Genomic DNA, 26,484 nt, shown 5'->3' with positions numbered 1-26,484 from the left:
CAGACATCTCAGCACATGGCCAAGTGATTGTTGAGTTACAGGTATTGATGTGCAGCCTGCTGTGGATGAGAAGGAGTCTCATTTATTGCTTGATGATGCATGAGAGTATGGATCCCACACTCTTCATTTTCATACTTCACTTCAGAGCTCACGTAATTATACATGTATGATGTACTTGACATAGTAAAGCTGTATTGTCATGCTGACAGCTCTGCAGGTGAAAGTCCTCCTCTTCCTCTCTCAGCTTTCAAAACATTCTAATTATACACACAGCAGCTGCTGCCGCTCGCCACATGCCTGACTGTGTGTGTGTGTGTGTGTGTGCGTTTGTTGTTATAATACATGTGTTTATGTGTTAGTATGATTGTGTAGGATTTTTCTCTGAACCTCGTTCTGCGAATTAGTGTATGTGCATGTGTATGAGTTGTCCTGTAAGCATGTTTCTGAGGGTGTGTGCGTGTTTATGTGCGAAAACACACAGTCACTTTCCACAGGTCCGTGTATCGTATGGTTAGGGTAGAGTGTGTAAAAGTCAACCCTCAAAAACAAGAAAAAAGCAATGAAATATGAGAAATGATATTAAAATTTAGCAAAAATATTGCAAACAGAAAAGGATTTTTCGAAGAAGTAAAAATATCTAGTCTCAAAGAACTCACAGTTCTCTTAAAGCAGTGTATATAGTTGTCACCATCATCACCAGTTCCTTATACTGTATTTAATGGCTGTGACCAGGTGAAGTGATCAAGTGATATTTTTTCTGTTTTCTTTGAATTAGTTTCATGAGTGAAAAAAGCAAAGATTTAAAAATGTTTGATATATAATTTAATTTTTTTTCTTGTTTATCTTGATAATTTGCTTGCGATCCTTCAGATTTATGTTGTGACCCTTTGGGGGACCCGGCCCCAAGGTTGGGAACCACTGCAATGAATAATAAAAATGATCATATGTCTCTTTGCACTGTATCACATCACATTGTCCAGCATTGTATTATATAGATGAAACCACTTTGTAATACGTCAGAGTCTCCTCTACTTCAACTGCAGCATGATGCGCTGCAGTCAGCTGTAAACGGATTTGCAGTAAGTAACACTGACACACTTAATCACTTGTTCCCTCAAGTAGTCTAGTTGAATTTCCAAATATTAGCCTGGCTCAGAGCAGGAAGCCCCTGAAATATCATTTGATCCAACATTCTGAGGCTTCTCGATCATCCACGACTGGACAATGAGGGGCCCGGTTTTCCAGCACAGTGATGCACCTGCTGCTGCATCACATCCCATAAACACAGGTATAAATGAATGAAATCAGACACTGTGTGATTGTATACAAATTAACTATTCCTCATTGTGGCTTGCAGTATAAAAGATTACAGCTAAGAGTAGCTATGTTTCCTTTTCGTATCCAGTTTCGTCCTAATGCCCTGGGAATTACATAGTATTTCACACTATTGCATGTGTAGTGTGCCTTAGGGGCAGAATTACAAACTAGCACAGGGGAGGGGATGTAATGTGTAATGGTATATATCAACATGTTAAATCAGCGTGAATGTTTGCCTCTGCTCCAACTTGTGTCATTCATCAGGAGTGACTGGCACAGACACAAACATATAGACATCAGTGCAGTCAGGAAGTGGACTTATGAAAGTTTAAGTGCAGATAAACATGGGAGTTAACAGATTATTTGGTCGTATAAAAGGCATCACTGTTTGTACTGTTAATAATTGCGTAATCAGTATTGCGGCCGTTGTTGTAGACGTAGCAGTGGAAGCAGTTGTAATTGTGCACCTGTAGCAATGTTAAACAGACCGGTCAGTTATATGTTCTAGTTATATCACTGTAGGTCAGACATTTCTTTTTTCTGGAGGCTAAGTTTGTATTAATCAGACGCTAATACAACAGAGTGAGACAAGAGGCTACTGAGCCAGATTAGTGCTCTTCTATAAAGGTGAAAGGAGGTTTAAATAGCACCAATCATTACATAATGCCAGAAATAGCTTACCAAGAAGAATCTGGTTGAACGACAGGGAAACAAAGCTTTAGTCAAACATATGAGGAATAATTCACTAACAAACATGCAAAACAATACGGTTATATTCATCGTGTTAAATGTATTTATGTAAGCACACGTGTTGTTACCTTTTTGTGTCAATGATACTAATCCATCACCTAAATTTCTTTATTATCAGCAGTCTTAATGAATGAATGGTTCTATTTTAATGAGCAATAAACACAATATATTATATCTTAAATGAAAAGACACAAACACACACACACTTTGACAAGATCTGAAGAACAAGTTTGGCTTGGAAAGAGATGTGGACTTAAACTTAAGACTTAAAGGTTTGATAGAAAACAAGGTAATAAATTATCTCTGGCAGGTGTGCCTGAGTGCTATGATTCATAAGTGCTGTGATCATCACCATCTGCATAGTTTGGTTTATCAAAATAAGGTGCGAGCACCTCCTTGGCATTTCCTTGTAGCATTCTGTGCTGAAGTCTTAGCAGGTCAGCGTATTGCTCTCATCAGGCTACAACCGGCGCCTAAAGTGTCCGTTACTTTAAAAGCATAAGACAGCCAGCTGAGGGTTGACCTACAAGGTGTCAGCTCATATTTCCAGAAACCATTGCAGCAACCATGTTTAGGCCAGTGCACTGCTGTTTGTAGCATCAAAACAGATGGTCACACTGGAGCAGAGTGTTCCTGAGGAGGGTCAGATAGAGGAAGCCTTGAGAGGAAGAGTATGTGACTATGAGGAACGATGCCAACAAGTAGACAATGGGAGGAAGCCCCAGGTGTATATTTGTGTATTTATCATTCAAAAGTTCAAAAGTAACTGAATGAAAAGCATTTTAATGCAAAACATATGAACCGATTTGGACTGTAATTTTGATACATGTTTGACATAAAATTGTGCAAAAAGATTTGGAATGTGTGAAAAATTGAGGCCGTTGTAAAATGAGTGGTAGAAAGAAAGATATCATAATTCACCAAATGTGTGTTCAAACTTGAATTGAACGTTGACATTACAGTAATCCTCATAAACTTCCATTGTATTTACCACCCAGCCAGTGAAAACAGACACCCAGCTCGGCTATTTCCATACTTCCATACTTATATACTACCACCTGTTTGATAGTTAATGTAACAGTCTGTCAGCCTCATGCCGTGGTTGTCACTACAGTTATATAATGTTTATAGTCTAAACTGTTGAGAATATAAATTGAGACTGAAGAAACTGGCTGTGGTCAGTCACACACTGCAATGCCTCATTCAAACCTTTTCTGCATGCCATGCCCTTATCTCTCCCCACAACTTCCAGCCTCTCTAGACTGCATTTACACACAAACTGATGGCACCTTTGCTTTAAGACTTGTAAAATCCACAGAATGTGAATGATATTCACCATATTCACTTCTCTTCTATGTTTAGATGTTGCTTGCAGTCAGAATCTTCATTAAAGGACATTGCATCTTTTTCTTCTTCTTTCTGGAGGTATTCATCTTTAACTGTGATTTTGCGTTTGCACCATACTATATTTACACGCATTATCTGGAATATAATAAGTGTCAGGTCTCTACAATGAAAATCAGATGAGGGATACCACTGGCCCATGATACAGTAGCAGAGTATTTGTCACCATAATACATAAAATGTAGCTCCAGTTTTGAGAACACACATGCACACTGAAAATTGCCTGCAGCAGTTATGATCAACTGCACATTTCAAAGCAATAAACTGGAGAGCGTTCAAGTAGTGCTTCAGCTGGTTTCAGCCAGTAGGAAGGGGCTTTTTAAAGCTCTGTTCGTGGGTGAACAGTCATGTTAACCTCTACTCGAAGTGATTGATAGTGAGGTGAGGCCCCAGCTTGTTCTGCTTTAAAAAGTCTGCAGCCTATGACTGCCTTGTGACTCTGGGGACTCACGTATCCTTACCATAACCTTGTAAACAAATTGCATAAAGCAGACAACTTAAAAATGAATCCTTAAAAAATTACAAATCCAAAGCTGCGTGGATGTCTCGGAAAAAAGCCTCAATGGATGTCGGTTTTAGAAAGTGTATCCTGCAATTTTCTGCCTTTTTATTTGATTTTTTGGATGAAGGCATTAGCTTATGTGAAGTTGCAACAATACACACACACACACACACACACACACACACACACACACACACACACTTAGCTGTAGGAAAACAACAATAATAACAACACACTTGGGACTATTGTCAGTTAAGGGGAAAGTTAATTCCATGAACTGAGACTCAAAGGTTTGACTTGTCCAATCTGGCTGGTGGCTCAAAGGACTGACTATTTTTAGTTGGTTCAGGGAGGGGAAGCGGGGAGAGAGGGAGGACAGGAAAACAAGAGAAGGTCCAGACAGACGTGTCATGGCAGGGAAAACTTATTAGACCCACAATTTTACAAATTCTTGCAGTAATATCTGACCGACACATGAACTGAAAACACTGATGTGCTTTTACTTTGTTGCTGCGCACTGGACTACATGTGAGACCACACACGTCTTTGACTGACCTTGTAATCATCGGCCTATAGGAAGGCTGAGGAGAGGGCAGGAGGAGGGGGACAGCACCTCTTCTTCACCCTGGAAGAGGGGAGGGAAAAAGGAGTCAAGTGGATGAAGAGGAGAAAGAAAAAGAGGAAGAGGAGGAGGAGAAGGAGGGAGTGAGGCTCTTCTCCTCTCTCTCTCTAAGAGCATTAACTGTGGAGTGTTCTGGTGGTGACAGGTCTGTCAGGGTCAGATGGCTTCTCAGCCTGATTAGACCAGCTCACAGCAGATCCTCAGCCCAGCACACTGCACTGCTACAGGCAAGGTAGAGCTACAATCTGGCATGTGCACTACACTGCAGTAGCTACCCTGAGGCCAGGAGGCACAGGGAGAGGTGGATAGTTCAGTGTTATAGTGGGGCAGAGCCACAGGTTGTTGCAGAGGGACTTCATTTTCTGCTGCTCGACTGCCACACATTTCAGCTCCTAGTACCAGGAAAAAAAAGTAGAAGCGGGTGGACTTTACTGTGGCAAGAGGAACTGGAGTTTAGTCTGTGGTTGGAGATGACATTTAAGAGCAGGTAAGGACAAACGCTCAGTGGATGGTGCACCTGTTTTGTTGCCTCATTCCAGACATGCAGCCAGAAGTGTGGCGGTCGGCTGCACGAAGTTTTGTAACTTTTGAGAACATGTTGATTCAGTAATGGAGAATTTCCATAGAAACTCATTTCCATAATAGTGTTACCATTAGCTAATTACAGTTCTTCACTGGAACAGGCTGAGAGCAGGGAGGCGAGGGCAGACTCGCATCGGAGACTGTTGTTTCCACAAAAATGTGATGTGTCATACAATCAGCCGCTAGTATAGATACAGCTATAAATACAGCTGCTGGGTATTCGGTGTCTACAGAGGTTTACTATAACAGGCAGTCAGCTGGTTGTCTGTCAGCAGCGCTCATACTGCTGCAGGGCTGCTGCTGTCGCTGCTGCTTCTGCAGGACTGGTGTGACTGCCAGTCAGTGGTTTGTGGATTTCCCAGTTCAGCAGCCAGGCTGCCCACTGAGGTAAGAGGGAAGGCTGTATACTGGGGGTTTTCAGAAACAACCCCGATTTAGGCATTTAGCTCATCTTCCTCTTCAGAGTGACTTGTAATTGGAGCTGCTGCAGGAAACTTGCTCTATAGCTGTTAGATAGCTGTTAGATTCCTCTACAGCAGAGGAGGTGAATGTGGTGTAACAGGATTTGTCCTATTTGAGGCTACTACTAACCTATAAGCTTACTTGTGTTTCATTCAGCCTCACGTTGTAGGAACTGCCGAAAAGTTTGGCAACCTAACTCAGCTCTAAAATAATATTGAGATCCATTTTTAACCTCTTTGGGTCCTGACTCAGCCTGTGAGAGGAAAACAGCCAGGCAGCGAGGGGGCCAACTGGGGACGCACCTGTTTTTACGAACCAAGCTACGCTCTAAGGTAACAGGGAAGATCGGCTTTACAGTTTTAATTGGACTTACTGCTACTGTCTAGCCATTTCCCCCATGCTCCTTTATGCCTCTACATGTTGTTATCATATGAAGTCACTCGGCATTAGGAGTCAGCTAAATGCGTAAAGTGACTGCAGTGTTTATGAAAAGTTAGTGTTGAAATTTGTTTTATGTTTTGAGCTTTTTTGAAACACCTAGTCTGTCTCTGAGTTTCAGTGAATGCACTCCTTTGTCTCGTCTGTGCCAGCGCCTTCTGTCCTGTTGCTCTGTGTGAAATGAGTTTATTATGTTTGTGTTATACTAGGCTTTAGAAAAAACACTTGGAATAGAATAGTTGGAAAATAATTGACCTCTGTCCTGATTAGCGGTAACACAGGATAAATTCCTAATTATAGATAGTCAACAACCTGGAATAGACTGCACTCTTCTGGAAGAGTTAGTGAGTAAGTCGGCATGTGATTATGTGTGTGCATGTGTGTGTGTCTGAGTGTGAGAGTGTGTGTGTGTGTGTGTGTGTGTTGTCAGAACTGAGGTGAAGAGGTGACCAGAGATTACCCAGAGTACCTCTGGACTTTCCCTGGTTGTTTGTCTGAATGTTTGGGCATGTGAGTGAGAGGAGGGTTACATCTTTGACCACCTTCCCTCATATTTCCCTCCCCGTCCAAAGCATAATGGAGTTACACTGCTAATTTGCATTTTCAGACAGATACTGTCCATTAAAACCTCCCATGATAACAGCACTTAGTTGGCTACCACCGTGCTTACTGTAGAGTGAAGCAGCTCAACCAGGCACAGAGATAATGAGCATTTGTTTTTCAGCTCCTGCCGTGGGTAAAACTCTGTCATGTTTACTGCAGGCCTTTTATGTGAGATTTTAATCGGATTATCAGACAAGTTTCCGCTTTTTTGAAATTGTTGCTGGCCCATTAAGAACAGTCTTAAACTTGTTGACAGAGTTATCCTTTATCCTTTCACCGAGATACTTAATATTTACCTACACAGAATGCATCAGACATGAATTTTCTACAAATAGACTGAGCCAGTGAAACATGCTTTGTAGCTGGAGTTCAGCCCAACGTCTTTCACATCAGAGCATAAATGCAAATTAGCTGTTAAACACACCTTCATGACAAGATTATCTTTGCTAAATAGGCTGTCTTTGCAAGTCATTCATTTGAACATCCTATAAACATATACTGCAGACGTGTATCTGATCAAGAGCAACTGCTCGCGTGACAAAATATGCCAAAGTCAATAGCTGTTGTCATATATTTCACCAAGTCGTGATCTGACATACATTAAAGGCGCAATCGAAGAGCTCCAAATTTATACTTGAGCTGGATGACACTCGCCAGCAACCCCTTTTTGCCAATATGTGTCAATTAAATTGGCAAATGGATACATTTTTCCAGCCCTAGTCCAGAAGGACCTGCTCTACTTGAAGTAGCCAGTGAGCTAACTTAGCTGCTAACTTGTTTTATGTATTGCACTCCAGTGTGTGTGGTCTTTTGTCCCAAAGCCTGGGAACTTCCCTCAGCTCACTACTCTTTACAATCCTCCTGGAGCACATTAAATAGACCACCAGCTTTCTGTGTCTTTTGCTCTTCAGACCAAATTGAATTTTGTTGATATTGTGCAGGCTGATCTAATAAAATTTTCCATATTTTATGAGCCACCTCATGTATTAGATTTTCTCGCTCATGCCTCATTTGTCATCTGTTTCCCAGTTTTTTTGACCTCCCCATGAAAGTAGGAACACGTTTGTGCATTGCTCAGTAGTTTCTTAAGATCATAGTTCACTCTTGTGCAGTAGTAGTATTAGTCATAGTAGTAGCAGTAATTTGTTTGTTGTTTTGTAGGTTTTTGTAGCCTTCTGTGCCTACACCCCTGAGTTCATACTGGCTCTCTCTAACATAAATTACTGTCATCTGCAAATAAAATGAATGTTAACAATTTAGACACTTTACACGTGTGACAGATTTCATGTTAATGTTAATGGTGTGTGAGAAAATAATCTTTGTGTGTACATGCACATGTGTATATGTGTATGCACACAACTGACTTCTCAGATGAGTCAGAAGCAAATATCAGCCCTGAGGATATGTGTAAGCTTGTTCATTTAAGATTTCATTCTAAATTATTACAACGACCAAATAATTTCTGAAAAGTCCACTGAAGTTCACTTGGCGACAGACGGCTGTATTTCTGACCTTTCTGCACGCAAAAATGTTTGTAGCTTTCATTCAATATTTGATTTATGGGTTCAATGGAAAAACATTTAATGTTAATATAACACTTAATGTTAATGTGTGTGTTATTGTGTTTATCTGTGTACATCAGCTACAATCAGCTGCCCTCCTGTTAGCCTCCACATTACTGATGAAGGCTATCATTGGTATATTTTGCCATACACTATGGGCTGATTTTGCAGATACTGTGTTTGGAGCACCTTTTGTACACTGTACTTGTTTTAATGACTGTTATTCAAAGAGGCTGTTTTTGGTGTGTTTTGTACTTTAGAATTGCTGGTTGATGGAGTTTATGCGGCAGAGTGGTGACTACTGCCACGCCCAACACATTTAGACCTGGGGATGAAGCTGCACCATGCAGTCCTGTGGCGCTGAAACCTGAAAGACCACTGGCCTTTGCCCTCTGAATCAGCCCGCTCATGGGGTAACAAGTGGAGCCTCAACACTGAAAGCTAACTGGAGAGAGAAGGAAAGAGAGAGCTACTGAGAGACAAAGAGAAAGAAAAGGACTGGACGGAGAGATAAATACAAAGAGACAAACAAAGAGAGAGCTGACACTCTGTGCCCTCCTGGACTATAGGACACAGTCATCTGATGGGCTAATACAAGACACCAAGACATCAGAATTAAGAAAATACCTGTGAAGTGTATATAAACGGTACAGTCAGCCAACAGGAAGTTCCACGAGACACAGGAAGTCCAGAGTCACCTGGAGACCTGATATAAGTTGAAGACACAGCAGCTAACCGGCACAGCTGGAGCTAAAGGTAAATATAGTGATCGACCAACACTTTTCACTCTACTGGCTTGCTCTGGTGTTCCACATGTGGCTGGTTATTACAAGACTCTGAGGTAGTTTTTTCAGTTTATCCAGAATGAGCTGAAATCAGCTTCTGGGTCGCCTTTTCAGGATTGTAAGATATTTACAAGGCTGTTTTTATGTCCCCCATTGCCCACATTTTTAGTGCTAGTTCTTTCTTTGAAATCAGAAAATAAAGCCTGCTCACACTGTCAAAGCAGTGTTTGTAATAAAGCCAGTGCCAATGCTGCTGGGAAGAGGAGTAACCAGATGGTTTAGCTGATATTGCCATGTTAGCGTTGTTCATACAACATCATAATTAGTGTTGCTGCAGGACCAGATCTCGTGGACAGATACGCCTTCTCTCTGTGTTCTTGGGAAGTGTCAACATGTTGCTGCAGAGCTTCTGTACTGCATGCTATACTGTGATGTGAATAAGAATTATTGGCTATGGCAGTTTCCTTCAGTCAGATGGTTATGGCCAAAGTCACCAGCCAAGCCACTGGCTTACTTTACATTTACCTGAACTTTTGTTTTACATCATTTAAATTCTCTTTGCAAACTCACACAGGTGTTTTCAGTTATTCTGACTGGTTAGACCAGGTTGAAGTTGGAGTTGAAGACAGAGGTGCGAGTTGTCACATCTTAACGGGTGTAACGGCTGTCCCTTAAACTTGATTTGCTTGTTTTTACTCTGTATTGTGTGAAACATACATAAAGGCACTCTAAGTATGGGCTTTGGTTGCATTTGAAAATGTATTAGAAATATTAGAAATGTGCAGTAATGCAGGCCAGAGCAGTCAAGCTTGTGGGGGCAGGTTTTTTGTTTTTTTTTTTCCCGCTGCGCACAGTCAGAGCAGGAAAAGCTCAGGTGTTACTGACAACATTAACGATGGCTCTGATCTATTCAAGTGTCGCAGTAAGCCATGCCAGGCGACACTGAGCCTGCATGCATAGCTGCTGGGCCCTGAAACTGAAGCAGCTAAATGGAATTCGGCCATCGTTAATTTTATTATTTACACCTGTGCTGTTCCTACTTTGACATGTCAAAATTTCCTCCGTAGGTGTCAAAGATACCATAGATTTTCTAGACAAATTGGGAAAATTGCATGAGAACAGCAAATAAGGTAACTGGTTACAGCTCTTTTCCAATTTAATGTGGTGTAAATTTTTGTTTGTTTGTTTTATGACCAAATGTCTAAGGTGAGGTAAGGAGGTGCATTAAATGTGCCTCAAACATTTAAAACCATGTTCAGTTTGTAGTTTTATATAGTGCATTTCTCGCTGACATTGAGCTTATGACTAACAACTAACTGCTCGCACATGAAGGTCAGAGGTCATTCTGGGATTTCAAAGGTCACACCGGCCACCATGAACCGTCCCGCTCCAGTGGAACTGTGCCACAAGAACATGAGATTCCTTATCACACACAACCCCACAGACAGCACACTCAGCTCCTTCATAGAGGTAAGAAATGTGTGTTCCTCGTATATAAACTCAATGTGTTGTTTCCCATGCTGATGACATGTAAACTGAAACAAAGAACAGATATTTGAACTGAATTGATCTACCTAATGTTTTGGCATAGCTGTGAAAATCATCTCCTACCGCTGTTGTTCCTTTCAGGACCTGAAGCACTACGGTGCGACCACAGTTGTTCGAGTGTGTGATATCACCTATGATAAAACACCGTTGGAGAAAGACGGCATCAATGTAGTGGTGAGCACACACCAAACACACGTGCACGCACAGCATTTACCCTCAGTCAGAAGTGTTGTAACTTCTCTGCTTTTCCATCAGGATTGGCCGTTTGATGATGGAGCCCCGCCCCCTAGTAAGCTGGTTGATGATTGGTTGAGTCTGCTGAAGAAGAAGTTTCAGGAGGATCCAGGATGCTGTGTGGCTGTTCATTGCGTGGCTGGACTGGGGAGGTGAGAGAGACACCAGACAAAAAGAAGAAAATGCATTCACCTTACGCAGTGGATCCCAGAGAGGAAGACGCACACACGAACAGTACAGTACACACATGCGCAGCAGGGATTAACTTGAAGAGGAAGCTGAAAAGTAATGAAATAAAGGAAATCAGATACACTGGCTTCATATTTCTGGTATCAAACTGATGCCACAGTCTTGCTGTTTTTGTGGCTTTGGCATTTCCACACATCCAGATTCGTTGGTGTGACTAAACACGAGACAGAAACAGTAGCTGCAACCCCATGGTTCTATTTCTAAGCAGCATTTTTGACACCTTTTTTTAAGATGCAGACAAACTGTTGTTATTTATACTCCAACATCAGACCCAACAGATGTGACTGTGTGTGTGTGTGTGTGTGTGTGTGTGTGTATTCCTGCACCAGGGCTCCTGTGCTGGTTGCTCTGGCTCTGATAGAGAGTGGAATGAAGTATGAAGATGCCATTCAACTCATCAGACAGTAAGTACATTTATTTACTGCATTTTCATCATGCAGAAAGATCAGTATCGCACTTTATGAATATTTTAAAAAGTGCAGTATTTTTTTTTTTTGTCTTTGTCTTATTAAAGCTTTTTAATGTGTAAAATGCTTAACATGGTTTAGGAATACATCTGTACACCACAATCACAATTTATGCTTTTGTATTTGTGTTTTATAGAGAGACTGTACATATTTTGCTCCTCTCTTCCTCATTGCTTTCATTTGAACACATCCTATGTAGAGATGGAAAACATCTCTCTGGTGCCATCTGCTGGTGGTATCAAAGAAGATGTGGCAATGTAGCGGACAGGAATGCACACTGATGCTCAGAGCAATGGATGAACAAAATGTTAGGGATGATTCTTCTTATATGCAAGAAATGAATTATGGAAAGAGGAAATGTATTATACATTTCCTCATGCCCCCTAATGAGTCCAATCAATCCACATCATCCATATCAAGAGGATATCTGTAATATTTTGTACGGTCAAGGTGCATAGAAGTACTGAAAAGATCATTTTAAACTCTAATACTGTTGACTTCCACCTTGTTTTGTTTGTCTTTGTGTGTGTCTCAGGAAGCGTCGGGGAGCCATCAACAGTAAACAGCTCACCTACCTGGAGAAATATCGATCCAAGCAGAGACTCCGCTTCAAAGAATCTCACGCACACAAGAACAAGTGTTGCACCATGTGAACACACACACACACACACACACACACACACACACACACATGCACACACACAGACATCTTGTTCCCCTCAACAACTGCTCTCAGGAATCCAACCATACAAGCCTTGTGCCACAAACACTAAAATATATGGGCTTCATTAGCCCAAGTGTACCCTGGGAATTTTTGAATGTTTTTACAGTAATTGTAAAAGAGCCCACCTTTGTTCCCTCGTTTGACATGATTTCTTGTCTTTCATCAGTATGTTTGCTTCATAATATAGTTTATGAACGATGAAGAACGATAGCAAAGATGGATGTGGGAGAGAAAATTACATACATAGTTATGTTTTGTAGCTAATTGAGGCATATCTGTTTCATTATATAGTTCTGGAAAGAGACACAACTGAGTCAGGTGAGGTGTATGAATCACACTGAAAAAAGACAAATCCATACAGTAGCATGTGTGTTTGGGGACACCTGCACAGATTTGGTCTAGAACTGATTTGTTATGATCTACTGGCCTTCAAAACCTCAAATCATATCAGGAATTTTGTAAAATATACCACTGAATTTTCATTATTTTGTACAGATGTTTGATATGTATAAATTTCACCATAGTCTTGGTATAAATTAACTGCAGTATTTTTTGAGATTTTATGGCATGAAAAGCCCACTTTTTGAACAATTTCGGTAGAATAACTCTGAACATGTTGAAACACAGGAATAAAATCATCTTAGCAGCTCATAGTTTTTACTATAAATTGGTGTCAATACTCCAAGTTGACCCTCTCTTTCACATTATCCCTGTTGGTGTCTGTTCTCAGTGTAAATGGAGTTACAAGGGCTCATTTTCATCTCAGCATTTTCTGCCATCCGCCTGCAATCAGCATGAAACTCATTTTCCAAAATGATAGACGAAACAATTTGGCAAACATAATGCCTTCATTTGAGTTTGTCACAGTCACTGTTTTAATATTACTACATCGTGCTCAAGTGTTTACAATGAGTGTGCGCATTACAGTATATTATGCTCTGTTTACTGACACCCACCGAAGGAAACGTCTTTGTTTGCAGCAGCTGACCTCAAGCCAGGTTTAAAGTACATTTGTGTTTTATAAAAAAGGAAAGATTATGTAAACTAGTTATAAATCATGTTAAATAAAATATCATCTCTATTGGTCACTTTCATTCTCCTGGAGGTCAGGGTGAACCACTCCTCCCTTTTATTGATGCCGAAAAATGTGCAAAGGAAATCTAATCATTGCAGGTATTACAAATCTATTTTTTATGTTCCTGTGTCAGGGAGGAATCTTCATCTTTTCACCAGTCTGTTACACAATCTTTAGTGTTAATCCAAGGCCAATGTTGGCCTGAAATATGGATTAATTGAGTAATTGCTCTAATCCTAGCATAGATATTGCTCTGCATCAACACATCTTCAGACTAGCTTACGCAGTATCTTCTACATATTTTCTTGAGTGGTGGAGTTTACTTATTCATTTGTATTCTTGCTGAATGATGCATGTAACCAACTGCTTCTGACTTGTGATTCATTTTTCATTCAAAATTGATGCTTTTTTTTGTTGAGCCTGCACTTCTTATGAATTATTATGTTGCTTATGATTGTCCGATCATCTGTGTTATAAAAAGCATGATATCTGGAACAACAATTTGTGAGAAGGAGATGAGAGCAGTGGGTGTAAAAATGAAGTACGAAAAAGCAGCAGAGATGCAGAGTGGAAGGAAGATCTACAATCTTTACCTGAAATATCAGCAATTTTGGATATGGTTCGCTTAAGGTGTATGTGTGTGTGTTTGGCAGTCTATAGCTATTGTTAATCATTGGCACTGGCTTGAGCTGACACTTTTTTAATGTAAAAAAAAAAAAAAAATCTAATGCTGTAAATGTCTGTATGCCTGTAAATTCTTGCATTGTTTAATAAAGGTTTTGTCATTGTCCCTAATTGTTCATTAATTCCTCTGCCAGCCTACATGGATCCCAGTTTTGCAGCCTTATTAAGCTCCACTCTCCTGGAAATGATGAAACATAAAATCAGAAACTTACAGTAAGCTGTAGGCAAAACGAAGGAATTGGCTAAACTGTGATGAATGTGCCATTAAAATAAAATGTGCCAGTGGAAAACAGCAAATTGAATGATCAGTGTACCTTTACCAGCTCTATAGTTAAAAGTCAGCCTATGAACTTGATGATAAACAGTTGCCCAATCCCACAACTTGCACAAAAAGCCTACATCAACAGGGTTGAGACCTGCTGACACAATGGATAACAAATTGAAGATTTCAGTAAAAGAAATCCTTTGCTAAATGTGTCTCTTTGAGGAAAACTCTCAGCCGCAGTACAGTCCTCCCGCCACAGAGGGCGCTGCTCTGCCGGCTACAGCATCACTGGGTGCTCTCCGCTTCCGCTGGTTGGAAGGACTTGTGTGGCAGATTCGACAGAAATTTCTACGTACGTGATGTGAAATTAGTCTCTAAATCCAAATTCATGGATTATGTTTTGTCGCATGATGCCTCAAATCCATCGATGAATTAGTGTTCTTCTGTTGTTTAGACGCTGGACAGATGGATGGACAAAAAGCAGGCAAGAATTTTAGCTATTTTCAACTCGAATATGTTTGTCGGGTCTTCATATTAGTTTGGGCCAAATCAAAATAAACAAACGTGTTTAGTTTTTGAACAGTGCCTGCGCCCATTTTCGGTGTCTTTTATTATTTATTCTCGCTGTAGACACTATTTACAGACTCGATGTTTTACAATAAAGGTGTAAGTAAGTTAGTCCGTAGAGAGTGTGTTTCACGGTGGACGTCTTTGGGAGTGAAGGCACTGAAGTGTCTTTTAACCCGATCCCTCGAGCTCAATGAAGTGGACCTGACCGTTACACTGTAAATGATGGAAGATTTGAGACACGATCAAATTGTCTGGTCAAAGACAGATAATCGGCCCTATTTAAACAGGAAATACGTCAACGAACCGTCAGATTTTCATTGGATCTTTCCATAATCACGATGATGGCCAAGTTCACAAGAAAGAAAATGAACACATCACATTGCTTTAGTAAAATCAACAAGCTAAAGATAACTGTAGATGGTCCCGTATGATAAATTAGAGTCCATGTAAATTACATCCACATGAAAAAAAAAGTTGTTACTTAATCTTTAATCATTTGTGGGTCTGAACCTCATTTACTATGAATTGCCATGTTATGGAGCAAAAAAGAGAATACATGTAAACATGAATACTGGCCAATGGGAACAGTGTCGGATGATATTATTTTAATGAACAGCACGTAAGCATCTTCTTTAAGATTGTAATGTAGTGACATTAATTGAACATTTCTTTGTCTGTTTGGCACCTTAACTTGAACCAGTTCTGTCATACCTTGATCTGCCACCTTTCTCCTCCCCGTCTCTCCAGCTGGGTCTGTGTTTATGTGTCGGCTGTGCAACCTCTTCTCTCCCAGTCGCTCTCAGCTGCTGGCCCATTGCTCCCAGCTGCACCCCCAGCAGGAGCCTCCTGATGACATCATCATTGCACTGCAGCCCCTTGTAGGAGAGCCTGTGGAGACACCGGCAGGTCAGATTAGTGTGTCATTGGAGGATTATTATCACAAAATCAAGTGAAAAGGAAAAAAAAAATCCTATAATTATCACTACATATACTAATTTGGGCATGAATAGGACTTTGGTGTAGCATTCTAAATACATGATTATTTACAGTATAATTGAAATGCAAAGCTAATAGTATATCAGGCTTTGGCTCTACAGAAAATAATTGTTCGTTGGATAAACTCACTGTTGATTTTGATCTCTTATGGGGATTTGTTCATTGAAATAACATCTTGAAAGAACCAAATGTTATCTTCTTATCTGTTCTGCTGTCTTGCTGGCCCACAGAGAGCCCAGTGAAGCGAAAACGGGGACGACCGAAAGGCTCTACGAAGAAGACGCGCACAGATTTGACAGAGGGCAAGGCCGACTCCACCCATCCTGCAGAGGATGATGTTCAAAAAGATGAAGAAAGGAATAAGGAGGAGGGAGGCAGACAGTGTCACTTGACACAAGGTAGCACTGTTGCCATTGAGGTGTTTCCCATAATTCTTTCTTTTACTTGCAGAAGACATGATAAATACCCGTTACTCAATTCTTGTCACCATGCTGCTTGAGTGGAATTTCTCCAAATTTGGTACAAATGTTCTGATTAGATATTGGTGGGTCAAAGGTCAAGGTCACTGTGATCACAACTGGTGATTTGATTTGTTGGCATACAAGCGCGAGGTAGTAATTCCACTTCTCAGTGATTTTTGTGAAGCTGCTATACAAACTGTGTTTCTTGCGCTCTGCGTTCAGACCGACAGCGTTCTGTTTTCTTCTGCCAGGAGAAAGCCATGATGGGATGCTGGGGCTGGAATGTCGAGTCTGTCATCGCTCATTCAGCAACAGACGACAGATCCTCAAACACATCTGCCTGAGAGAAGAGGAAGAGGAGGACGACGAGGATGAGAATGGTGAGGAGTGGAATGAACCAGCAATAGAAAAGTTAATATCTGCCAAAGAGGCTTTAAAACAGAACAGCAGGTTGGGGATTATCCTTACTGTAATGATCGAATATTAATTACCTCTGTGTTAAATAGGTATGTTTATTTTACTTGGTGATTGAGGTGATTCTGATTAATAAACATAATCATTTTCAGGGAGCATCTGCGGTGGAGCAGGAGTGGAGGGTTCTGGGAGTTCAGATCCTGGGGGTGTAGATACAAACCAGATGCAGCAAAACTCAGCGAGACCAGGACTCATGAGAGAAAAGGGTACATCTACATATCAGGACGTGGTTTCTTTAAATGAATTCTTATCAGTGTTACCCTCCCCCGCGAGAGCACTGCTGGATTTGTTCAAGTGTTTTTCAGGTTTAGTTTTATTACCTTTTTTTGTTCTCTGCCTGTAGATGTTGGTGGCTTAAGATCCCTGAGAACCAACCGAAGCCGCACTTCCAAAGAAGGAGGCCCAGCAACAGGAAACAAAAAGTCAGTCATCAGTGTTGTTCTGACAGAAGATAAAGCACTTCCAGGTTAGCCTTAAATAGCTTGTTTTTGTGCTGCTTTTTACATTTTGGCTAACAAAACATTAAACTGTTGCAAAAAATGTATTTAAAACTATGTAACCTTTAATTCAACAGGTGTTTCTAAAATGGTTCCAGTAGAGGACACTTCAGCAGAAACAGAGTCTGCAGCCAACCAAGCTCCACCTCAGGTAAGTGTAGGAATACACAGAATCATTAAAAGGTCAATTTATCCAAATTGTAGAATATATTTTCTCACTTACCTCCTGTAGTTTCTACTCTGGCCAACCAGTGAGATGTCTCTGAGAACTGTACCCTCATCCAAATACAGCAGTGCAGAACTTCATCTGTGATGCTCACAATGTGCTAAAATGTTGCAGCATGTGTTTTTTCTAGTCTTTTTTTTGTTATAATCTAATACTTAATGGACTTAATTTGATCTGTGAATCCCAATGTTATATGGTTTTATTAATTGAATTTTCCTGGGCCACCAGCTGTCTGCAGTCTTCCAGAGTCAGTCCAAAGACATTGCAAGTGACGCCACTGCCAGCGAAAATAACTGCAAAACAAATCCAGAGCCAAGGTAATATAATGGAAAATGTCCATCTCTGCTATTATTCTTTGCATGTAAAACATAATTGACAGTCATAACAAGGAATTGTCAGTATGCTTGATATAGAAAATGTGACATCAGTGTCAATATTAGCCTCTTTCAGCAGTCTGATCCCTTCGTTTTCTGTCCTAGGTCTGACCCGACCTCCATGACAACAACAACAGTGGCCAGCAGAGGCTTCCAGGAATATTCTATCAAGCAAGATGCTACTAAGTACTTTGTGAATATTTTTTTTTATTAAATGTATCAAGATAGATTTTGCTTTAGAAAAGTTGTAGCTTTGTTGGAGGTGAAGTGGAGCTGAATGCTTTTGTGTTCTCTACAAGCCACATACTACCAGATAAATAATAAATAGTAAATAAATGTGGTTCTAATCAAAGAATCTAACAGAAAAGACATGTTTGTTTGTTTGTTTGTTTTTCCTATTTTAATGTTGTTATCTGTGCAGCCTAGAGCCAGTTGGTGAAGCTAATCTATTTTATTAGCGACATCAACAGCAACCTCCAGTGCTACAATAGCAGCTCAATGTTACTGGTTCACTGGTAAATGTAATATTGTCACTTTCTGTCTCCCAGTTTACTTCAGAGCCAGTTGAAGATCTTTGCCTGCGAGTTCTGCAATAAGATCTTTAAATTCAGACACTCACTGGTTGCCCACCTCAGGACACACACCCAGGAGAAACCGTTCCAGTGTCCACACTGTGACTACGCATCAGCCATCAAAGGTAAGTCCAGGCTCACAGGAGAAACTGTGCTCGAGTCCACGCAGAAATTTCACACTGAAAATTGAAGTGAGACTGAATAGAATTGTTTAAGTTTGTGGAGGTGATGACAGGAAACATGACCAGGGGGGCGTGTATGATTGTTCCAGGTTATATGGAATGCAACTGAACCACCACGTGTCTCTATTTGTAGTATTTAATGAGCATGTTTCAAATTATTCTGATGGCACAAGTTTTTGTTAGTGCAAAATGAAGCAATGCCAATAAAAGTGCAGTTTTTTATTTGTCTTAAATACTCCATTAAATATATAATCAAGTCCCTTGTGATTGACACTGCTTATGACCAGTGTAATCAATAAGATGGATAGGTCTTTAATGCTCTGCATGAGGAAATTTGGAAATATCAGTAGTTCAAACCCACTAACGTGATTTTACAGTAAGTGTTTGTAAAACATACAGTGGACCAGAGTGACTTCTATAGTCTTTACCTAAATTATAAAATGTGCCTTTACAAACTTTATTAAGCTCCTGTAAAAGCTGCTCACTTACAAACCTGCTTAAATCCTTCATTTTCCCTTCAAAGCCAACCTGAATGTTCACCTGAGGAAGCACACGGGAGAGAAGTTCAGCTGTCAGCACTGTCCTTTCAACTGCCTCAGCCCAGGACACCTCAAGGTGTTGATGGTCCTTCATTACTGTCCATTTATATTATTAGTAGTAATGTTGAATCCTTAGTACAAATAGCATTAACATGCAAACTTCAACATACAATATGAACACAGCTATCACTTATCTTCATACTGCAATACAGCAGTCAATGTAATCTCGACTGTCAGTGGATTTATTTTGCTGCATGTAATTTTTTGTTTTGGTTGTAGCTGTATTTTTGTGTCTTTTTGTTGGTACTAATCCACTTTGACAAGTAGTTTCCATATCCAGATAGATTGACTCCGTCTTCAGGGTGTAGCTGCAGCTGTTTTTTGTTGTTCCAACAGTAGTTTTGTGTCTCTGCTACTGCAGGTCCACATTGAGCGAGTCCATTTGAAGGTGAAGCAACACTGCAGCTTCTGTGAGAAGAAGTACTCAGACGTGAAGAACTTGCTGAAACACATGGAGAAACGACATAACTTGAAAGACCCTGCTGTTCACCAGAGTTACCAACAACTCAGGTTTGATCCACATTATTTTACCGCTCTATCTATCTGTTTAACCCCAACAACCATCTGACACATTCGCCTTCTACTCTGCTCATCTTGTCCAGGTTAAAGACTCGCCAGGGCCTCAGACAGCTCCTCTACCACTGTCCCACCTGTAACCGACGCTTCAAGAACCAGCTCGAGCGGGAACGCCACCTGTTGGTCCACGGGCCCCAGCGTCCCTTCGCCTGCCTCCTCTGTGACCATGCTGCAACTAAGATGACCGCCCTAGCTGTTCACGTCAGGAAGCACCTTTTCCTCTACTTGTGCTGCGTGTGTGAGGGGAAGTTTGTCAGCTCTCAAAGGCTGAAGGGTCACCTGAAAGAGTCTCACACTGAGCTGGACCAGGAGCAAGCCTTCACCGACTGCATCAACAACAGCTACTATCTGATTCAGCCTGGAGGAGGCGTGTGGGGGGACGAGGAGAGGGGAGATACAGAGGGAGAGATGAAGGAAGAGGGCAGGATGGAGAAGGAGGGTGAAGATGAAAGGATGAGAGAGGAGGGTAGAAGAAATGGTGTAGGAGGGGAGGAATGGCGAGACGGGGAAGGGGAGCAGCTGGAAGTAGCAGCCAGCGAAGATGGGGAGCAGTGGACGGAGGCTAAATCTCAGGGTGAAAGTGCAGAAGAAGGGCAGGTGATCGAAGGAGTGACAGGGAACGAAGGAGAATTAGAAAATACAGGTGCACAGCAAGGTTCCCGAGAAGTGCATCATCAAGAGACTACAACTCCCTCTTATGGAGGTGCTGAAGCAACAGCTGAGGTGAAGCCACAGGACAACACAACAGACTCACGCACCCCTGCAGCTGAAGACAATACGCACACATTTTTATCACCAGAGGGCATTCACAGTGCGCTCCTGGAGGATAGGACTCAAGAGAACACACATCCAAGTGATGAGAACACACGTGCAGCCAAAAACACACGCATGTCTTCATCATCAGGAAATGCAAACTTGTGTGATTTAGATGTACACACAGATTTGTCATCAGCACCTCCAGGGGACGATGGACAAAATCCCCATTCAGAAAGGGTAAATTAATTACAGGTATTAGAGAAGGACAGTAGTGTCAGCTAAGACTGCACATAATGGTTATTTTTATAATTGATTAATCTGCCTGTTATTCTCTCAATGAATCATTTGGACGATGAAACTTCAGAAAAAATTTCAAATGAGAAGTTTCATCCTTTCATCACATCCTGACGTAGACATTCTCACCTGTTCTCTGTTTTGTGCTGGTAGGTGTTGGAGGTTTTGCATCACAGTGCGTTCCAGCAGGTTTTCTCATCTCTTCAGAAGACTCGGCTTAATATGGAGTCTTTCCAGCGACTCAGGAAAATTTACGGAGACCTGGAATGTCAATACTGTGGTGAGATGATGAAACCCCCTGGACTTTAAAGTACATGCAATTATTTGTTATTTAGTTTTTCCTCTTTCCTCGTGGCTGTTAAATTCTGCTTTTTTTTCTGCTGCACAGGTAAACTGTTCTGGTACAAAGTCCACTATAACGTCCATGTACGCACACACACCAAGGAGCACTCGCATTACTGTTCAAAGTGTAGCTACTCGTCCATCACCAAAAGCTCTTTAAAGCGGCACCAGATCCAGAAGCACAGCGGCTTGCTGCTGCCTTGTTCAAATCCTGGCTGTAAATACACCACACCTGACAAATACAAGCTTCAAGCCCATTTGAAGACACACCAGGAACAGGTAACCAGCCATCAGCTACCGGAAAAATAACTCCTTGAAATCACCGACTCTTGTTTTCTCTCTGGGATGTTTGTCAGATGTCTTTTTGTCTTTGTCTCGCTGTTGTTTACAGGGGAAGAGTGTGACCTGTCCCGTCTGCCAGCACAGCTATCCAGAGCACAGGCTAAAACACCACATCAAAACATCCCATCCGGGTAAAGAACACACAAATATGTCTATAGATATAGACGAAATGCACACAGACACTACCTCAAATGTTTGTTATTTAAAAACAACCCGTCCTTTAAATCAGTTTGTGTATGTGTTCATTCTACCAGATTTAAACTTTAGGCTAAAATCTACCAGAAAACTGACAACTTACAGTTTTTCTTGCTTTGTAGTTGACATGCTTCTATTAAGTTTACAGTATATCTACTATTTATGATTTTATGTGTCTCATTGTGATGATATATTGTAGAACAATGTGCTGTATATTATATTATGGCCAAGCAACTATTATATTTAGAACTACTGGACAAAATATTTGGATTTTTTTGTATTTCCGTGGCTGTGATTGAATGTTGTGTGTTTGTGTTTGCATGTATTGTGTTGGACAGACACACTACCCATGCAGGGCAAAGGACTGATGGTGCAGCGCGCAGAGAAGTGCCCTTACTGTGACTCCTACTTCCTAAAGAACAGCAGTGACTTTCAGCGGCACATCTGGGCTCATCAAGGTGTGAGATTCCTTTAGAATTTAACACAGACAAACACATACATGCAACACTGGAGTGTGTGGAGACACGTCTGGGCCCATCGCATGGCATTTCATTAGTTGATTACCCTGTGATCTGGTTTTCCATCTGTTTCTCCTCCTGGCTGTCTTCCAGGAGGAAGGACCAGACTGAAAAATCACTGCACGGCATGGTTGCTCAGCTGAAGCTGCTAAATACATAAACCATATCTACATGTACAATGTACGATGTTTTGTCTTGAGGAAGTGGATTGTTAGTCCGTCTCCTCTTCCCGCCAGTCCCTGTTGTAGCGCTCGCTTACTTTGATGAACTGTTTACCTTGAAGTTGCATCTGTCCTGAGGCTGAAGTAGCTGGCAGATATGAATCCAGAACAGGTGTTGATGAAGGTCTCTGTGAATACAGCCAAAAAACCCCTGCAATGCATATGCTCATTGTGTTTTTCAGCAGTTTCATCTGGCTTTGTTTTCTTGCTGATTCCCTGTGGACTAACAACAACCTTGTCTATGATAGTTAGTTTACTTCCCTCAATAATTGCTATTCTAAACTAAAACTTTTATTTTCAAAAGGCCTGTCCTCTTGAGGCAATGTTACCTCAAGTACCTTCATTTAACACAGTGCATGTTAATAAGACAAATAAGCCATTCACCAGGCAACTAATCCCACTCGTAATCAAATATCATCTCCTTTTTTCATGCTTTTATGTCATTTAATTACAAAAAAAGTCTTTTTTTTGTATGTTGTTGCATGTTCCACGTGTGCAGGTTTGAAGCCATACGTCTGCAGCATGTGTGACTATGCAGGCCGCAGCAAGAGTAACTTGAAGACCCATATGAACCGACACAACACAGAGAGACGCCACCTCTGTGATCTGTGTGGTAAAAAGTTCAAATCTAAAGTGACGCTGAAAAGCCACAGACTGAGCCACACCGATGAAGGTACGTCCACTCTGCTTTGTCGCTGATGATGTTTGTTGTGATGTCATTGCTATCAGTGGTAGTTTATTGTTCGCCATATTTCATCAAATAGAGGCCGTGGTCTTAGTTTACCTCAACTGCAGAACATACCAGGCCTTTACTTGAAGCAGGCTTATATCAGAGGCAGGTCTTTATTTCTAATTTCGTCTGTTTGGTCATATTTTGGTCATATTTTAACAAGACACTTGACTTTTATTTGACTACCTGTTTCTATTTGATGAAATATGGTGTGTTTATTTATTTGCCTATTTATTCCTGTCCATGTTGTCACTGTTATGTACTGTTGTCACAAGAGTGCTGATAGAAATTTGCAGAAATTTGTGGAAATGCAGAGTGATGATAAATACATGAGTGATTATTTTGTGTTTGTTCAGGGAAACCTTTTCAGTGTTCGGAGTGTGACTTCACCTCAGTCTCTAAACCTTCCTTGCTCCGACACATGGAGCAACACGCTGAGTTTAAGGTCAGAATACACACAAAGCTTATTGCCTATGTAAAAATACCCTTTTACTATACTATAGCTGTGTGAATTGTAAAATATCAATAACAAGAAACTGCCTAAAAATGTCATTCATCTCCTTTGGGAATTTTAAAATGTATTCTGTAATTATATGCAGTTATTATTTTAATTGTTCTTTGTCATAGACAGATGCTACAGTTCTCCATACTGTCTTTACATAATTAAGTCTGACTTATACTGTGCATTGCTCTGGAGATTAAAAGTTAGACAACAGTAATTTCCATTTGCTGTTGTATTGCTGCTTTCTGTACCAAACTTAAACAAAACAAATGAGCCATTTACTAAAAATCATTAATATTTCAAATGCAGTCTTGTCTCTCAGATGTTTCATTTGCATTAACTTGTGTTTGTTTCCATCTGTCTCTGTAGCCATTTCGCTGTGCCCACTGCCACTACTCCTGTAACATTGCTGGTCCCCTAAAGCGACACTACAACATCAAACACCCAGATCAGAAATATCACAATGCCGGACCTGGACTGCCTAACCCCGATGCTCTGAAACAGCAAGGTCTGATCTCTGCTCTCGCACTGCCACGTCTAGACCTTCCATGTTCCTAAAAGTGCTTGACAGACTGTAATAGCAGTATGCCAGGAAAAAAAAGCCATGTGGGATCTTTAGCACATCCTAACGTGGCTTTTTGTGTGTCCCTGTGTTTAGGTGGTATGAAGTGTCCTAAATGTGAGTTTGTTTATGGCACAAAGTGGGAGCTGAACCGGCACCTGAAGAGCAAACACAGCCTGAAAGTGGTGGAAGGCACCTGGGAGGTAAACAGTACACCCATGCATAGGCTAGATACAGTGATCAAAGGCGCTAGGTTATTTTTAGCCGTGCTAGCTCGAGGAATGGCGATGTCTGTCTGCTGGTCAGTCCACCACTTTGGTGCAGACTGAAATATGTCGACAATTATCTGATGGATTGATATGAAAATTGTGTGCAATCATTCATGAGGATAAATTCTAATGACTTTGGTGATCCCCTGACATTGCCCTGTAGCGCCACCGTTGTGTCAAAGTTGTCACTTATTCCATTAAATATTTCAGTTCTAGATGATGGATTGACACACAGTGTGGTACAGACATTCATGGTCCCTAGAGGATGAGTTCTAATGTTTTCAGCCATTCACAAGCCACGTGCTTGTCATTAAGAATTATATTTCCGATGATGAAACTTTAAAACTGCTGCCAGAATATCCACTCTGATTTTAATATGTTAATGCCAGTTTTCAGCATAATTCAACTTTGTGCCATTTGTATAAATATCTAGGTGGGGGAGGCAGTAGAAGCCCAGTATGTTCCTGTGGAGGATGAAGAGCAGCTGACAGAAGCACCTGTAGCAGCCCTGCAGGACAACGGTAACAACTAAACAAACAGTGGATGACTTATTCAGACGAGCCAACAGACACCTCTTTATTTATTTAACACTTTACAGTAAATGTGTGTCTTTTGTGTGCAGTTAATATCCAGCAGATTACTGAATTCAGCTCAGAGACTCATGACGCCGTCACCTCCATGATTGCCATGGCTCCAGGCACAGTTACAGTCGTCCAACAGGTAAACAACATCACATCACTTACTCTGGGAATTGCAGGGGGGTCACAGCAAAATGGTGATGTCGAGTTGTGGCTGAAGTTGCAGGTAGCAGACGAGCAAGAAGTCGGTAACTGCAGCAACCAGCTGATGGTGGTGAACGCAGAGGGGGGTCTAACTGGTGACCAGGTGATGGTGGTGGAGGAGGCGCACGGCCTGGAGGCTTTGACAGTCCTCACTCAGGGAGAAAACGCTCACCACTATATCGTCTACGTCCAGGAACACACTGTAGAAATCAACTAATGCTAGTATTTCAACACAAGACTGCTGATCAGTCAGTATCAGTAATTAGTTTACAAAAGTTAAGCTACGTCAAGTGTACCGATAAACAATAAAGTCAGGATTTAGTGAATGTTTCCCTGCCATCGTGAAGAATTCCTTCATCAGATTTATTTTTCAGTCACATGATAATTATGTAAACAATAAGTGCAATACTTGATTGTGTGATTATGTGATGTGTTTTGTACTGCAAAGTATATTTACATAAAATCCCTGTCATGCACTGTTTGATATATTGTGGCTTGCTTTACTAATTTGAGTTCAGTTGATCAAAATGTTTTGTCATGAAACAAATATGAGACAAAATAACAGACTATTTGCAATATATCTCCAAAGTATTGCAAAAGATTTTTTTTTAGCTGGAAGTAAATTAAGAGTACTACAGCAGAAAGCACTGAGCCTTCTGAATACTTTTAAAGCGGATCTGAGGTTGATCTCGGAGGAGCGACACCTTGCACTATGATTTAAATATAGTGGTTTTTATACACTGCAAAAAGTCCTATAAAAAGGTTAGTTGCCACCATGATGATCAATGAACAGTCTTCTCAGCACAGAATGGAGACAAACCGTGCTTTTGATGTTTACATAATAATCTGGAATATGTATACCCTTTTGTGCAAGGTACTGATATGAATACATGATATTTACACACTGCTTGTAAACAAATGTATCTTATACCATAGTGAAAGTAAAACTTTAGACAACTCCACAACACTGGAAGTTGATTAGAAGTTGTTCCTAATAAGCATACTCAGGAGGATGGAACCTAAGAAAATCCTTTAGAGAAGTTGTTAAAACTGAAAGATAATTTAGACAGCTATGTGATCTACTAGATTTTCATAGAAACCTTTTTTTTATATGAATCTATTTTTGTTTGAGCCTATGAATGACATTTTAAGATGGGATTGATGCCAAGAA

General features: G+C 40.8%; 2 protein-coding genes across 3 annotated transcripts; both read left to right on the top strand.

The window, feature by feature from the left end:
• Positions 1 to 4,797: 4,797 nt before the first annotated feature.
• LOC143324175 (protein tyrosine phosphatase type IVA 3) lies at positions 4,798 to 14,114 on the top strand. The gene is made up of 7 exons (XM_076736450.1): positions 4,798 to 5,082; positions 8,503 to 8,998; positions 10,360 to 10,497; positions 10,657 to 10,749; positions 10,831 to 10,961; positions 11,388 to 11,462; positions 12,061 to 14,114. The coding sequence occupies exons 3-7, from the start codon at positions 10,402 to 10,404 to the stop codon at positions 12,176 to 12,178; spliced, it is 513 nt and encodes a 170-aa protein (XP_076592565.1). The 5' UTR covers positions 4,798 to 5,082; positions 8,503 to 8,998; positions 10,360 to 10,401; the 3' UTR covers positions 12,179 to 14,114.
• Positions 14,115 to 14,604: 490 nt separating this feature from the next.
• On the top strand, positions 14,605 to 25,794 carry zfat (zinc finger and AT hook domain containing). 2 transcript variants are annotated; one of them, XM_076736446.1, is made up of 24 exons: positions 14,605 to 14,757; positions 15,591 to 15,749; positions 16,070 to 16,237; positions 16,552 to 16,680; positions 16,867 to 16,980; positions 17,118 to 17,240; positions 17,349 to 17,422; positions 17,726 to 17,814; positions 17,977 to 18,057; positions 18,420 to 18,568; positions 19,149 to 19,240; positions 19,586 to 19,734; positions 19,827 to 20,793; positions 21,004 to 21,130; positions 21,239 to 21,471; positions 21,584 to 21,665; positions 22,068 to 22,187; positions 22,968 to 23,141; positions 23,555 to 23,643; positions 24,070 to 24,208; positions 24,359 to 24,465; positions 24,965 to 25,052; positions 25,154 to 25,251; positions 25,330 to 25,794. In XM_076736446.1, exons 1-24 carry the CDS (start codon positions 14,739 to 14,741, stop codon positions 25,528 to 25,530), a joined length of 3,771 nt encoding a protein of 1,256 aa, XP_076592561.1. In that variant the 5' UTR covers positions 14,605 to 14,738; the 3' UTR covers positions 25,531 to 25,794. The 2 variants fall into 2 exon arrangements, with proteins under 2 accessions (XP_076592561.1, XP_076592562.1); XM_076736447.1 differs by having other exon boundaries at positions 14,617 to 14,757; positions 25,336 to 25,794.
• The last annotated feature ends 690 nt before the right edge of the window (positions 25,795 to 26,484 follow it).

Source organism: Chaetodon auriga, chromosome 8, assembly GCF_051107435.1.
Source record: "Chaetodon auriga isolate fChaAug3 chromosome 8, fChaAug3.hap1, whole genome shotgun sequence".
Classification (NCBI taxonomy): Eukaryota; Metazoa; Chordata; class Actinopteri; order Chaetodontiformes; family Chaetodontidae; genus Chaetodon; species Chaetodon auriga.
Note: the sequence above shows the minus strand (reverse complement) of the source record. Positions and strands in the feature narration are given on the sequence as shown.